The 15,030-nt window shown below is 59.2% G+C and overlaps 1 protein-coding gene across 1 annotated transcript in view; it reads right to left on the reverse strand.

The window, feature by feature from the left end:
- LOC139240117 (zinc finger protein 721-like) overlaps nt 1-14,520 on the reverse strand; it is a 100,743-nt gene extending 86,223 nt beyond the window's left edge. Inside the window, exons 1-3 of the mRNA XM_070868493.1 lie at nt 13,429-14,520; nt 7,078-7,585; nt 1,738-2,280 (exon numbers count right to left, since the gene is read on the reverse strand). Of these exons, the coding sequence (XP_070724594.1) occupies nt 1,738-2,280; nt 7,078-7,566 (1,032 nt within the window). The 5' untranslated portion in view covers nt 7,567-7,585; nt 13,429-14,520. The remainder of the gene's footprint in view (nt 1-1,737; nt 2,281-7,077; nt 7,586-13,428) is intronic.
- Between the last annotated feature and the right edge of the window lie 510 nt (nt 14,521-15,030).

Consider the following 15,030-nt stretch of genomic DNA (forward strand, 5'->3'; position numbering starts at 1 on the left):
GTGCATCGTCAAAGCGCGCACCACCGATCCCCCGCCCCGCAAGCAAAATATTCACCGTTAAAAATCTTCCGCCCGCCGCGCAGTGCCCCCCCACCCGACAGTTTCTTCTGTCGGCTCGCTGCGTTGGCAGTGTGCGCAAAATGGTGCGGTCGCCATCTTATCTTTTTTGTTGGCAGACTACCATGTCGGGCCGACAATTATTGCCCCCCCCCCCCCCCCCGGATTCGGCCGGGCTGCCAACAGCCAATCCTGGCACGCACCCCCTCTTGGATGCCAGGCTGCTGGCCCGGCCGAAACCCTCCCTGCAGTGGGGTGAACTGTAATAATGGCAGAGCTCGCAGTGGCCCGCCCGCACTGCCGCAACCCTTTCTGGCCGGTTCGGGAAAAAAACGGGCTGCGGCGGCCGAATAACGGTAGGTGTCACCAGTTTCTGGCGGGGCTGAATTTCGGCCCCGCGGGGGGTATTGTGTGCAGTTTTGGTCTGCTTACCGAAGGAAGGATATACTTAACATAGAGGGAGTGCAACGATGGTTCACCAGACTGATTCCTGGGAATGGTGGAGCGGTTATAATCAGGGATGCTCAGGAGGGCAGAATTAGAGGAGCGCAGACATCTCGGGGGGGGTGGTGGGGCTGGAGGGGGTTACAGAGATAGGGAGGGGTGTAGGGGGCTGGAGGAGATTACAGAGATATTGAGGGGTGTAGGGGCTGGAGGGGGTTACAGAGATAGGGAGGGGTGTAGGGGCTGGAGGAGGTTACAGAGATAGGGAGGGGTGTAGGGGCTGGAGGAAGTTACAGAGATAGGGAGGGGTGTAGGGGCTGAAGGAGGTTACAGAGATAGGGAGGGGTGTAGGGGCTGGAGGGGGTTACAGAGATAGGGAGGGGTGTAGGGGCTGGAGGAGGTTACAGAGATAGGGAGGGGTGTAGGGGCTGGAGGAGGTTACAGAGATAGGGAGGGGTGTAGGGGCTGGAGGAAGTTACAGAGATAGGGAGGGGTGTAGGGGCTGAAGGAGGTTACAGAGATAGGGAGGGGTGTAGGGGCTGGAGGGGGTTACAGAGATAGGGAGGGGTGTAGGGGCTGGAGGAAGTTACAGAGATAGGGAGGGGTGTAGGGGCTGGAGAAGGTTACAGAGATAGGGAGGTGTGTAGGGGCTGGAGAAGGTTACAGAGATAGGGAGGGGTGTAGGGGCTAGAGGAGGTTACAGAGATAAGGAGGGGCGAGTTCCATGGGAGGAATTCAGAAGAATGAGAGGTGATCTTATCGAAACACATAAGATTATGAGGGGGCTCGACAAGGTGGATGCAGAGAGGATGTTTCCACTGATGGGGGAGACTAGAACTAGGGGGCATGGTCTTAGAATAAGGGGCCGCCCATTTAAAACTGAGATGAGGAGGAATTTCTTCTCTCAGAGGGTTGTAAATCTGTGGAATTCTCTGCCTCAGAGAGCTGTGGAAGCCGGGACATTGAATAAATTTAAGACAGAGATCGACAGTTTCTTAACCGATAAGGGGGCGGGCAGGGAAGTGGAGCTGAGTCCATGATCGGATCAGCCATGATGGTATTAAATGGCGGAGCAGGCTCGAGGGGCCGAATGGCCGACTCCTGCTCCTGATTCTTATTTCCTTCCCTAAAGAGACATTAGTGAACCAGATGTTTTTTTTTTTTTAACGACAATCCGACAGGTGCTCTCACCGGCTACGCGGAGCCGGCTCCGAAAACGCGGTGACAAGCGTTTACCTGGCGGCTCCCGTTCTCCGGGAGCGGTGTCGGCGGCGGGGATTGCGGCTCCGGGTCCTGGAGGTCGGTGGCGGCGACGCCAAGGCCGGCGTGCGTGCGTTCGTGCCGGCGGAGGTTGCACTGTTTGTTGAAGCGCCTCCCGCAGGCCGGGCAGGGGAAGGGCTGCTCGCCGGTGTGGGTCAGCTGGTGCATGGCCAGGGCCGAGGATTGGCTGAAGCCCTTGCCGCAGGCCCGGCAGCCGAAGGGCCTCTCGCCGGTGTGGGTGCGCTCGTGCTTGCGGAAGTTGGAGGGGTCGATGAATCCGCGGCCGCACACCGGGCACTTGAGTGGCTTCTCGCCGGAGTGGGTCAGCAGGTGCAGCTTGAGGTGGCAGTGCCGGTCGAAGCCCTTGCCGCACTCGGGGCAGCCGAAGCGCCTCTGGCCGTCCGCCCTCTCCGGGCCGCCTCCCGGCCCCTTGCAGGCCGTCCCGTCCTGCGGCGCCCCCGGTGGTCGGAGGAGAGAGTCCGGCTGCTGCGGGTTCTGCGTTGGGGCGGCTGTCAACTGCTGGAATGGACAGATCGCAAATTGCAGTGTTAGCTTATCGAGTGAAGCTCTCTCTCTCTCTCTCTCTATAGCCTCTGAGGCAGGTCATGGGCTCAAGTCTCACACCAGAGACTGGAGTGCATAAATCCCAGGGGCAGTACTGAGGGAGTGCTGCGCTGTCGGAGGGGCGGTACTGAGGGAGTGCCGCACTGTCGGAGGGGCAGTACTGAGGGAGCGCCGCACTGTCGGAGGGGCAGTACTGAGGGAGAGCCGCACTGTCGGAGGGGCAGTACTGAGGGAGTGCCGCACTGTCGGAGGGGCAGTACTGAGGGAGCCCCGCACTGTCGGAGGGGCGGTACTGAGGGAGTGCTGCGCTGTCGGAGGGGCGGTACTGAGGGAGTGCTGTGCTGTCGGAGGGGGCAGTACTGAGGGAGTGCTGCGCTGTCGGAGGGGGCAGTACTGAGGGAGTGCTGTGCTGTCGGAGGGGCGGTACTGAGGGAGAGCCGCACTGTCGGAGGGGCGGTACTGAGGGAGAGCCGCACTGTCGGAGGGGCGGTACTGAGGGAGTGCTGCGCTGTCGGAGGGGCAGTACTGAGGGAGTGCTGTGCTGTCGGAGGGGCGGTACTGAGGGAGCCCCGCACTGTCGGAGGGGCAGTACTGAGGGAGTGCTGTGCTGTCGGAGGGGCGGTACTGAGGGAGTGCTGCACTGTCGGAGGGGCAGTACTGAGGGAGTGCTGTGCTGTCGGAGGGGCGGTACTGAGGGAGTGCTGTGCTGTCGGAGGGGCAGTACTGAGGGAGTGCTGCACTGTCGGAGGGGCAGTACTGAGGGAGTGCCGCACTGTCGGAGGGGCGGTGCTGAGGGAGTGCTGTGCTGTCGGAGGGGCGGTACTGAGGGAGTGCTGCACTGTCGGAGGGGCGGTACTGAGGGAGAGCCGCACTGTCGGAGGGGCAGTACTGAGGGAGTGCCGCACTGTCGGAGGGGCGGTACTGAGGGAGAGCCGCACTGTCGGGGGGGGGAAGTACTGAGGGAGAGCCGCACTGTCGGAGGGGCAGTACTGAGGGAGTGCCGCACTGTCGGAGGGGCGGTACTGAGGGAGAGCCGCACTGTCGGAGGGGCAGTACTGAGGGAGTGCCGCACTGTCGGGGGACGGTACTGAGGGAGCGCCGCACTGTCGGAGGGGCGGTACTGAGGGAGAGCCGCACTGTCGGAGGGGCGGTACTGAGGGAGAGCCGCACTATCGGAGGGGCAGTATTGAGGGAGCGCCGCACTGTCGGGGGGGAAGTACTGAGGGAGCGCCGCACTGTCGGAGGGGCAGTACTGAGGGAGTGCTGCGCTGTCGGGGGGCAGTACTGAGGGAGTGCCGCACTGTCGGAGGGGCTGAACTGAGGGAGTGCCGCACTGTCGGAGGGGCAGTACTGAGGGAGCGCCGCACTGTCGGAGGGACAGAACTGAGGGAGCGCCGCACTGTCGGAGGGGCTGAACTGAGGGAGAGCCGCACTGTCGGAGGGACAGAACTGAGGGAGCGCCGCACTGTCGGAGGGGCTGAACTGAGGGAGAGCCGCACTGTCGGAGGGACAGAACTGAGGGAGAGCCGCACTGTCGGAGGGACAGAACTGAGGGAGCGCCGCACTGTCGGAGGGGCTGAACTGAGGGACAGCCGCACTGTCGGAGGGACAGAACTGAGGGAGCGCCGCACTGTCGGGGGGGAAGTACTGAGGGAGCGCCGCACTGTCGGAGGGGCAGTACTGAGGGAGTGCCACACTGTCGGAGGGGCAGTACTGAGGGAGTGCCGCACTGTCGGAGGGGCAGTACTGAGGGAGCGCAGCACTGTCGGAGGTGCGGTACTGAGGGAGCGCCGCACTGTCGGAGGGGCAGTACTGAGGGAGCGCCACACTGTCGGAGGGGCAGTACTGAGGGAGCGCCGCACTGTCGGAGGGCAGTACTGAGGGAGTGCCGCACTGTCGGAGGGGCAGTACTGAGGAAGCGCCGCACTGTCGGAGGGGCAGTACTGAGGGAGCGCCACACTGTCGGAGGGGCAGTACTGAGGGAGAGCCGCACTGTCGGAGGAGCGGTACTGAGGGAGCGCCTCACTGTCGGAGGTGCGGTACTGAGGGAGCGCCGCGCTGTCGGAGGGGCAGTACTGAGGGAGCGCCGCGCTGTCGGAGGGGCAGTCTTTCAGATGAGATGTTAAACCGAGGCTCCGTCTGCCCTCTCAGGTGGATGTAAAAGGTCCCATGGCCGCTATTGGATGAGCAGGGGGTGTTCTTCCTGGGGCCAATATTCAACCAACATCAGTAAAACAGATTATCCGGTCATTATCACATTGCTGTTTGTGGGAGCTTGCTGTGCGTAAACCAGGTGTCGTGTTTCCCACATTACAACAGTGACTGCACTTCAAAAATTACGTCATTGGCTGTAAAGCGCTCTGGGACGTCCGGTGGCCGAGAAAGGCAATGCAGAAATGCAAGTCTTTTTTTTCTTTCTTTACTGATCCTTTTCTTCTGTCTCATTGCAATTTAAGATGGCCGTGCGACACTGTCGCCCAGCTCACCCGGTGCCAAGAGTGTCCACCCTCTCTCCCCTCATGTAATTCTCCAATCATAGCCCTCCCATCACGAGAACAGGCTGCGCACTCAAAACCAGAGATTTACACTCGTTAAGGAGCCTTGGCCTTATAGATGGCAGGGTATCCTGTAACACCTTTCAGTGTGGCACGAGCTTGCACAGGATTACGTTAGACCCAACCAGTCATTCCTCATCTAACTCTATCAGCATAACCTTCTATTCCCTTCTTCCCCATGTGTTTATCCAGCCTCCCCTTAAATACATCGATACTATTCGCCTCGACCCTTCCCTGTGGCAGCGAGTTCCACATTCTCACCGCTCTCTGGGTAAAGAGGTTTCTCCTGAATTCCCCATTGGGTTTCTGAGTGACTGTCTCATATTGATGGCCTCTAGTTATGCTCTTCCCCCCCCAAGTGGAAACACTCTCTCTGTATCCACTCCATCAAAACCTTTCATCACTTTAAAGACCTCTATTAGCTCACCCTCTCAGCCTTCTCTTTTGAAGAGAAGAGAGACCCAACCTGTTCATCCTTTCCTGATACGTATGCCCTCGCATTTCTGGTATCATCCTTGTAAATCTTCTCTGCACCCTCTCCAGTGCCTCTATATCCTGTTTATAATACGGCGACCAGAACTGTGTGCAGTGCTCTTTGAGTGTGAGATAATCTCAGGTTCAGCATCACTGGTCTCTCCCATAAGCAGGCTCAACATCCCTTACCATCAGGGGTTTAACTGTATGACTCAATAGCTAAACACATGACAGTGTGAGGCTTCCATCAATAAAAGCTTCCCCTTGAGTACGGGGTACTGTAATTACATCGTATTCACAGCACAGATTTATGGCCCCCTAGTTCTGGTCTTGTCCACAACATTGGAACAGGAGGCCATTCAGCCCCCCTCCCCCCTCACCTCAAGCCAGTTCCCCCATTCAATAACATCCTGACTGATCTGATCTTGGCCTCAACTCCACTTCCCCGCCCGCTCCCCATAACCCTCAACTCCCTGAACCCATGACCCTCTGACCTAACTTCATCCACCCACCTTGGCTCCATATCCTTTTATACCTCTGGTAAATGTAATCGATCACAGATTTTAAAAATTATTAATTGAGCTCGCCTCGACTGCTTTGTGTGGGAGAGAGTTCCACACTTCCACCACGCTCTGCATGATGAAGTGTTTCCGAACCTCACTCCTCAACGGCCTGGTTCTAAGGTTATGTCCACTTGTCCTCAACTCCCACCCCACCAGCGGACAAAGTTGCTCTCCATCTATCCTATCAAAATCCTAAAGCCCTCAATCAAATTGCCTGTTAAATCTTCCATATTCCAGGGAATAGAGGCCCAGTTTATGTAATCTCTCCTCCTAATCTAACCTCTGGATCCCTGGTAACATTCTACACTGCACTCCTTCCAAATCCAATATATCCTTTCTCGACCAGGCCCACATCCCCAGCATCGAAGCACTGACCACACTCGACCGGCTCCGCTGGGCAGGGCCACATCGTCCGCATGCCCCCGACACGAGACTCACAAAGCAAGCGCTCTACTCGGAATTCCTTCACGGGCAAACGAGCCCCAGGTGGGCAGAGGAAACGTTACAAGGGACCACCCTCAAAGCCTCCCTGATAAAGTGCAACATCCCCACCGACACCTGGGAGTCCCTGGGCCAAAGACCAGTCCGCCCTAAGTGGAGGAAGTGCATCCGGGAGGGCGCTGAGCACCTCGAGTCTCGTCGCCGAGAGCGTGCAGAAACCAAGCGCAGGCAGCGGAAGGAGCGTGCGGCAAACCAGTCCCACCCTCCCCTTCCCTCAACCACTGTCTGTCCCACCTGTGACAGGGACTGTGGCTCTCGTATTGGACTGTTCAGCCACCTGAGAAAACTCGCTTTTGGAGTGGAAGCAAGTCTTCCTCGATTCCGAGGGACTGCCTATGATGATGAACGGTTCTGGAGTTGGGCAACGTGCACCTTCTTCAGAATGAGAGAGATGGTCCAGAATGGCTGCGATGCCATCGGGGGAACCAGGATCACTGGCACAAGGAGCTTCTATGACACAGTCGGAGGGCTTTTGGTGGCAGTACCTGAGCCAGCTGACCTGGGAGGAGGTCCTTGCAAGGACCCGGGAATTGCTAGGTCGGAGGACACCAGTAACACCAGGGACAAGAGTTTCTCATCGACGGCCTATGATGATGCTACAGAAATTCAAGTCTTTCCTTCTTTCCTTAGAACCCCAAGCAGGCCCGAGCCCGACCCACCTCATTGTCTCTCCGTCGCTTCTCGGCCATGTGGAAGAGCCTGTGGATGCCCAGCGCCGACCTGTGCTTGAACTCGCGGTCACAGAGGTCACACTGCAAAGGCCAGTCCGCCATGTGGACCCGCTGGTGCCTGAGCAGCGAGGCGGGCTGGCCGAACTCCCGCCGGCAGTCGGGGCAGGTGTAGGGCCCCTGCCCCGTGTGGGCGCGCAGGTGGGCGGCCAGGCGGGAGGGGCAGCCGAAACGCTGGGGGCAGGCCGGGCAGGGGTAGGGGCGCTGCCTGGCGGGCGGGGGCGGGGGGGCCGGCCCCTGCCCGCGGGCGGGAGGCCCCCGGTGCAGCCACAGGTGCCGCTCCAGGGCGCCGTAACGCTCGAAGCTCTTGCCGCACTCGGAGCAGATGAAGCATCCGTCCCTGTCGTCGGGGGTCTTAGCGTCGCTCGGGAGCAGCCCCCTCGGCCGAGGGACGGACCCTGGCCGCTGATCGTCTTCCATCGGGGGCACGTGGTCAGTTCTGGAACACAGAGAGAGAGAGAGAGACATCCTGAGACCGCAGTCAACACGTTCCTGGGGCTCTCCGTCCGGCCCGACGAAAAACACAACTTGCATTTCTACAGCTCCTTTCACAACGCCAGGATGTCCCAAAGCTCTTCACAGCCAATGAAGTACTTTGGGGGCCCTGTACTCATTGGAGGCAGTTCACAGAAGGTTCATAAGAACATAAGAAATGGGAGCAGGAGTCGGCCATTCGGCCCCTCGAGCCTGCTCCGCCATTCAATACGATCATGGCTGATCTTCGACCTGAACTCCACTTTCCCGCTGATTCCCATATCCCTCAATATCCAAAAAATCTATCGCCCTCAGCCTTGAATATACTCAAAGACTGAGTCTCCACAACCCTTTGGGGTAGAGAATTCCAAAGATTCACCCCCCTCTGAGTGAAGAAATTCCTCCTCATCTCAGTCCTAAATGGCCGACCCCTTATCCTGAGACTGTGTGACCCCCTGGTTCTAGACTCCCCAGCCCGGGGAAAAATTGACACCGAGCCACATAAGGAGTTATTAGGGCAGGTGAGCAAAAGCTTGGTCAAAGAGGTCGGTTTTAAGGAGGCGGAGAGGTTTAGGGAGGGAATTCCAGAGCTCGGGGCCCCTGCAGGCACGGCCAGCAATGGTGGAGCGATGGAAATCGGGGGGGTGCTCAAGAGGCCAGAATTGGAGGAGCGCAGAGATCTTGGGGGGCTGGAGGAGGTTACAGAGATAGGGAGGGGTGTAGGGGCTGGAGGAGGTTACAGAGATAGGGAGGGGTGTAGGGGCTGGAGGAGGTTACAGGGATAGGGAGGGGTGTAGGGGCTGGAGGAGGTTACAGAGATAGGGAGGGGTGTGGGGGCTGAAGGAGGTTAAAGAGATAGGGAGGGGTGTAGGGGCTGGAGGAGGTTACAGAGATAGGGAGGGGTGTAGGGGCTGGAGGAGGTTACAGAGATAGGGAGGGGTGTAGGGGCTGGAGGAGGTTACAGAGATAGGGAGGAGTGTAGGGGCTGGAGGAGGTTACAGAGATAGGGAGGGGTGTAGGGGCTGGAGGAGGTTACAGAGATAGGGAGTGGTGTAGAGGCTGGAGGAGGTTACAGAGATAGGGAGGGGTGTAGGGGCTGGAGGAGGTTACAGAGATAGGGACGGATGTAGGGGCTGGAGGAGGTTAGAGATAGGGAGGGGTGTAGGGGCTGGAGGGGGTTACAGAGATAGGGAGGAGTGTAGGGGCTGGAGGGGGTTACAGAGATAGGGAGGGGTGTAGGGGCTGGAGGAGGTTACAGAGATAGGGAGGAGTGCAGGGGCTGGAGGAGGTTACAGAGATAGGGAGGGGTGTAGGGGCTGGAGGAGGTTACAGAGATAGGGAGGAGTGTAGGGGCTGGAGGAGGTTACAGAGATAGGGAGGGGTGTAGGGGCTGGAGGGGGTTACAGAGATAGGGAGGGGTGTAGGGGCTGGAGGAGGTTACAGAGATAGGGAGGGGTGTAGGGGCTGGAGGAGGTTACAGGGATAGGGAGGGGTGTAGGGGCTGGAGGAGGTTACAGAGATAGGGAGGGGTGTGGGGGCTGAAGGAGGTTAAAGAGATAGGGAGGGGTGTAGGGGCTGGAGGAGGTTACAGAGATAGGGAGGGGTGTAGGGGCTGGAGGAGGTTACAGAGATAGGGAGGGGTGTAGGGGCTGGAGGAGGTTACAGAAATAGGGAGGAGTGTAGGGGCTGGAGGAGGTTACAGAGATAGGGAGGGGTGTAGGGGCTGGAGGAGGTTACAGAGATAGGGAGTGGTGTAGGGGCTGGAGGAGGTTACAGAGATAGGGAGGGGTGTAGGGGCTGGAGGAGGTTACAGAGATAGGGACGGATGTAGGGGCTGGAGGAGGTTAGAGATAGGGAGGGGTGTAGGGGCTGGAAGGGGTTACAGAGATAGGGAGGAGTGTAGGGGCTGGAGGGGGTTACAGAGATAGGGAGGGGTGTAGGGGCTGGAGGAGGTTACAGAGATAGGGAGTAGTGCAGGGGCTGGAGGAGGTTACAGAGATAGGGAGGGGTGTAGGGGCTGGAGGAGGTTACAGAGATAGGGAGGAGTGTAGGGGCTGGAGGAGGTTACAGAGATAGGGAGGGGTGTAGGGGCTGGAGGAGGTTACAGAGATAGGGAGGAGTGCAGGGGCTGGAGGAGGTTACAGAGATAGGGAGGGGTGTAGGGGCTGGAGGGGGTTACAGAGATAGGGAGGGGTGTAGGGGCTGGAGGAGGTTACAGAGATAGGGACGGATGTAGGGGCTGGAGGAGGTTACAGAGATAGGGAGGGGTGTAGGGGCTGGAGGGGGTTACAGAGATAGGGAGGGGTGTAGGGGCTGGAGGAGGTTACAGAGATAGGGAGGAGTGTAGGGGCTGGAGGAGGTTACAGAGATAGGGAGGGGTGTAGGGGCTGGAGGAGGTTACAGAGATAGGGAGGAGTGCAGGGGCTGGAGGAGGTTACAGAGATAGGGAGGGGTGTAGGGGCTGGAGGAGGTTACAGAGATAGGGAGTGGTGTAGGGGCTGGAGGAGGTTACAGAGATAGGGAGGGGTGTAGGGGCTGGAGGTGGTTACAGAGATAGGGAGGAGTGTAGGGGCTGGAGGAGGTTACAGAGATAGGGAGGAGTGCAGGGGCTGGAGGAGGTTACAGAGATAGGGAGGAGTGCAGGGGCTGGAGGAGGTTACAGAGATAGGGAGGGGTGTAGGGGCTGGAGGAGGTTACAGAGATAGGGAGGGGTGTAGGGGCTGGAGGAGGTTACAGAGATAGGGAGGAGTGTAGGGGCTGGAGGAGGTTACAGAGATAGGGAGGGGTGTAGGGGCTGGAGGAGGTTACAGAGATAGGGAGTGGTGTAGGGGCTGGAGGAGGTTACAGAGATAGGGAGGGGTGTAGGGGCTGGAGGAGGTTACAGAGATAGGGACGGATGTAGGGGCTGGAGGAGGTTAGAGATAGGGAGGGGTGTAGGGGCTGGAGGGGGTTACAGAGATAGGGAGGAGTGTAGGGGCTGGAGGGGGTTACAGAGATAGGGAGGGGTGTAGGGGCTGGAGGAGGTTACAGAGATAGGGAGGAGTGCAGGGGCTGGAGGAGGTTACAGAGATAGGGAGGGGTGTAGGGGCTGGAGGAGGTTACAGAGATAGGGAGGAGTGTAGGGGCTGGAGGAGGTTACAGAGATAGGGAGGGGTGTAGGGGCTGGAGGAGGTTACAGAGATAGGGAGGAGTGCAGGGGCTGGAGGAGGTTACAGAGATAGGGAGGGGTGTAGGGGCTGGAGGGGGTTACAGAGATAGGGAGGGGTGTAGGGGCTGGAGGAGGTTACAGAGATAGGGACGGATGTAGGGGCTGGAGGAGGTTACAGAGATAGGGAGGGGTGTAGCGGCTGGAGGGGGTTACAGAGATAGGGAGGGGTGTAGGGGCTGGAGGAGGTTACAGAGATAGGGAGGAGTGTAGGGGCTGGAGGAGGTTACAGAGATAGGGAGGGTGTAGGGGCTGGAGGAGGTTACAGAGATAGGGAGGAGTGCAGGGGCTGGAGGAGGTTACAGAGATAGGGAGGGGTGTAGGGGCTGGAGGGGGTTACAGAGATAGGGAGGGGTGTAGGGGCTGGAGGAGGTTACAGAGATAGGGACGGATGTAGGGGCTGGAGGAGGTTACAGAGATAGGGAGGGGTGTAGGGGCTGGAGGAGGTTACAGAGATAGGGAGGGGTGTAGGGGCTGGAGGAGGTTACAGAGATAGGGAGGAGTGTAGGGGCTGGAGGAGGTTAGAGAATAAGGAGGGGGGGGGGGAGCGAGGAGGCCACGGAGGAATTTGAAGAGAATACCAAATTAGAATATAATCCCAATAAGGGACCAAATGAAGCGGGTGACATTGATTGGCGAGGAAAGTTAGGATCAGGAGGAATGGATTGATCAGAGAGGTTGACACCCGAACATTCAAGTGGAGCTGGAAGAAATGGACCTCTCGGAATCTAGCCAAGTAACTGGAGTAAGAGGGGACGAGACGGAAAAGGCCTGGGATGCTGTTGGATCAGAGGCCAGGATGGGAATCCAGGGCCGAGAGACTGATGGAGCTGCGAATTTAAATGGCGTATCAGGCCTGTGAATGGGGTATTTTTCGGCACTTACTGAGAGTTTTGTACAACCGAGCGCCGTGCTTAGGCCCATTTCAGAGTGCAGTGAGGTCGACCACGTGCGGTGTGGGACTGGAGTCACGTGTGGGCTCCTCCCAGGAACCTCTCGGTCTCCCACCCAAACTACGGGCAAGGAAATAAACGGACCACACAGACGCGAGGGAGATAGGCACGTCACCAAATCTTAGGGAGGCCACTCGAGACCCTGCCGCCATTGCAATCAGATCGTGGCTGGTCTGCTTCTTAACTCCAGCTGCCCGGCTTGGTCCCATATCCCTCGATACCTTGGCCTAGCAAATGACAAATTGAGTGCGGGTTTGAATTTGACCCCCCCCAAGCTCGCCCTTAATCTTCGACACTCGAGGGACCACTGTCGGAGGGGCAGTACTGAGGGAGTGTCGCAGTGTCGGAGGGGCGGTACTGAGGGAGTGCCGCACTGTCGGAGAGGCAGTACTGAGGGAGTGCCGCACTGTCGGAGGGGCGGTACTGAGGGAGTGCCGCACTGTCGGAGGGGCGGTACTGAGGGAGTGCCGCACTGTCGGAGGGGCAGTACTGAGGGAGAGCCGCACTGTCGGAGGGGCAGTACTGAGGGAGAGCCGCACTGTCGGAGGGGCAGTACTGAGGGAGAGCCGCACTGTCGGAGGGGCAGTACTGAGGGAGCGCCGCGCTGTCGGAGGGGCGGTACTGAGGGAGCGCCGCGCTGTCGGAGGGGCGGTACTGAGGGAGCGCCGCGCTGTCGGAGGGGCAGTACTGAGGGAGCACCGTGCTGTCGGAGGGGCGGTACTGAGGGAGCGCCGCACTGTCGGAGGGGCAGTACTGAGGGAGCACCGCACTGTCGGAGGGGCAGTACTGAGGGAGCTCCGCACTGTCGGAGGGGCCGTACTGAGGGAGCGCCGCACTGTCGGAGGGGCAGTACTGAGGGAGCGCCGCACTGTCGGAGGGGCGGTACTGAGGGAGTGCCGCACTGTCGGAGGGGCAGTACTGAGGGAGCGCCGCACTGTCGGAGGGATAGTACTGAGGGAGAGCCGCACTGTCGGAGGGGCAGTACTGAGGGAGTGCCGCACTGTCGGAGGGGCAGTACTGAGGGAGAGCCGCACTGTCGGAGGGGCAGTACTGAGGGAGCGCCGCACTGTCGGAGGTGCCGTCTTTCGGATGAGGCATTAAACCGAGGCCCCGTCTGCCCTCTCAGGTGGATGTAAAAGATCCCGGTGCCACTATTGGAAGAAGAGCAGGGGGAGTTCTCCCCGGTGTCCTGGGGCCTATATTTATCGCTCCATCAGCATCACTAAAAAAAAAACAGTATCTGGTCGTTAATCTTGGCAGTACAACAAAATGGGTGCTGCATATCCTGACTGAATTTCCGCAGGGCAACTGAGGGAGGAAGGAGAGACGGGGAGTGTGGAATCTTGCTGTGCACGTATTGGCTGCCACATAACCTTACTGAAAAACACTCCGGGTAACCGAGGCTAGGGGGGGGGAAAGGGGCAGAGCTGCTGTGGGATGATGCTGTGCACTAAAAAATGGCTACCCAGCGCCCAACTGAATAAACCCAAGGTAACTGAGGGAGGCGCGGGACAAAACAAAATCGCAACCATTCACCCTGCTGCGGGATCTTACCATGCACACAATGATTGGCCCTCCCCATGTGGGATCTCACTGCGCGCGCACAAAAAAATGGGCCATCTCTATCTAACCTGCTGTACGGGATCTTACCCTGCACAACATGGCCACCCTGCTGTGGGATCTTGCTGTTCACAATATGGTTAACCTGTGTCAGGGAGCTTACTGCGCTCAACGATGATTGGCCACCCTTGCTGCGGGAGCTTACTGTGCGCTCAACGATGATTGGCCACCCTTGCTGCGGGAGCTTACTGTGCGCTCAACGATGATTGGCCACCTTTGCTACGGGAGCTTACTGTGCGCTCAATGATTGGCCACCCTTGCTGCGGGAGCTTACTGTGCGCTCAATGATTGGCCACCCTTGCTGCGGGAGCTTACTGTGCGCTCAATGATTGGCCACCCTTGCTGCGGGACCTTACTGTGCGCTCAACAATGATTGGCCACCCTTGCTGCGGGACCTTACTGTGCGCTCAACGATGATTGGCCACCCTTGCTGCGGGATCTTACTGTGCGCTCAACAATGATTGGCCACCCTTGCTGCAGGATCTTACTGTGCGCTCAACGATGATTGGCCACCCTTGCTGCGGGATCTTACTGTGCACTCAACGATGATTGGCCACCCTTGCTGCGGGAGCTTACTGTGCACTCAATGATGATTGGCCACCCTTGTTGCGGGAGCTTACTGTGCACTCAACGATGATTGGCCACCCTTGCTGCGGGAGCTTACTGTGCACTCAATGATGATTGGCCACCCTTGTTGCGGGAGCTTACTGTGCACTCAACGATGATTGGCCACCCTTGCTGCGGGAGCTTACTGTGCACTCAACGATGATTGGCCACCCTTGCTGCGGGATCTTACTGTGCACTCAACGATGATTGGTCATCCTTGCTGCGGGATCTTACTGTGCACATACCAATTGACCACTCTCTACCCTGCGGTTGGGATCTTAGTGCGCGCCCGATTGTCCATCCCCACTGTGGGATCTTGCTGTGCACAAATAAATGGCCACCCCCTGCTGTTGTGGGATCTTGCCGTGCGCGCCATGATTGGCTGTGGGGCGACGAGGGCCCGAGGCCTGGACGAATGGACGAAAAGGGAGGAGAAAAAAAAAGGCGCGAGGGGAGGCGGGCGGCCAATCAGCGCCCGCGCCCTCTCCCGCCTTCCACCAACCCGCCCCCCCCGGGCGAACCATCTGGAAGCTGCTGGAACCTTCCCGCGGCCCGCGCGCGGGGAACCCGGGCGGCTCACCTGGCGCTCGCTCCGCTCCAGCCGCCTTTGGGCCCCCTCCTTGCACTGACTGGCCGGCTGGCTGACTGACAGCCGCGCCGCTCCAATCCGCTCGCTGCGGCCGCGGCCGCGGCCCAATCACAATCCCACCAGGAGGCGGGGCTTCCTGCAGGGGCAGCCATCCCGCCGACACTGCCCTCAACCCCACGGCGCTTGCACCGGCACGTGACGTCGTCACGTCAGCGCGGCCGGCCGGCACCCCCCCCCCCCCACCGGCACCGCGCGTGCGCCGAGCGCCGTCCGCGGGCGCCTGCGCAAGAGCGACGAGCGGGCAAAAACGCACAAAAACACCGCCGTCCACGCGGAATTTTGCACTAAAAAACCAGCCCACTACATTCCCGCCCGTCAGCCCCTCAACCCCAACCTTACTCTTCCCCGAAAAAATAAAGCTGGCGTCCGCCGCTGCG

This window comes from Pristiophorus japonicus, chromosome 30 (genome assembly GCF_044704955.1).
Source record: "Pristiophorus japonicus isolate sPriJap1 chromosome 30, sPriJap1.hap1, whole genome shotgun sequence".
Taxonomy (NCBI): domain Eukaryota; kingdom Metazoa; phylum Chordata; class Chondrichthyes; family Pristiophoridae; genus Pristiophorus; species Pristiophorus japonicus.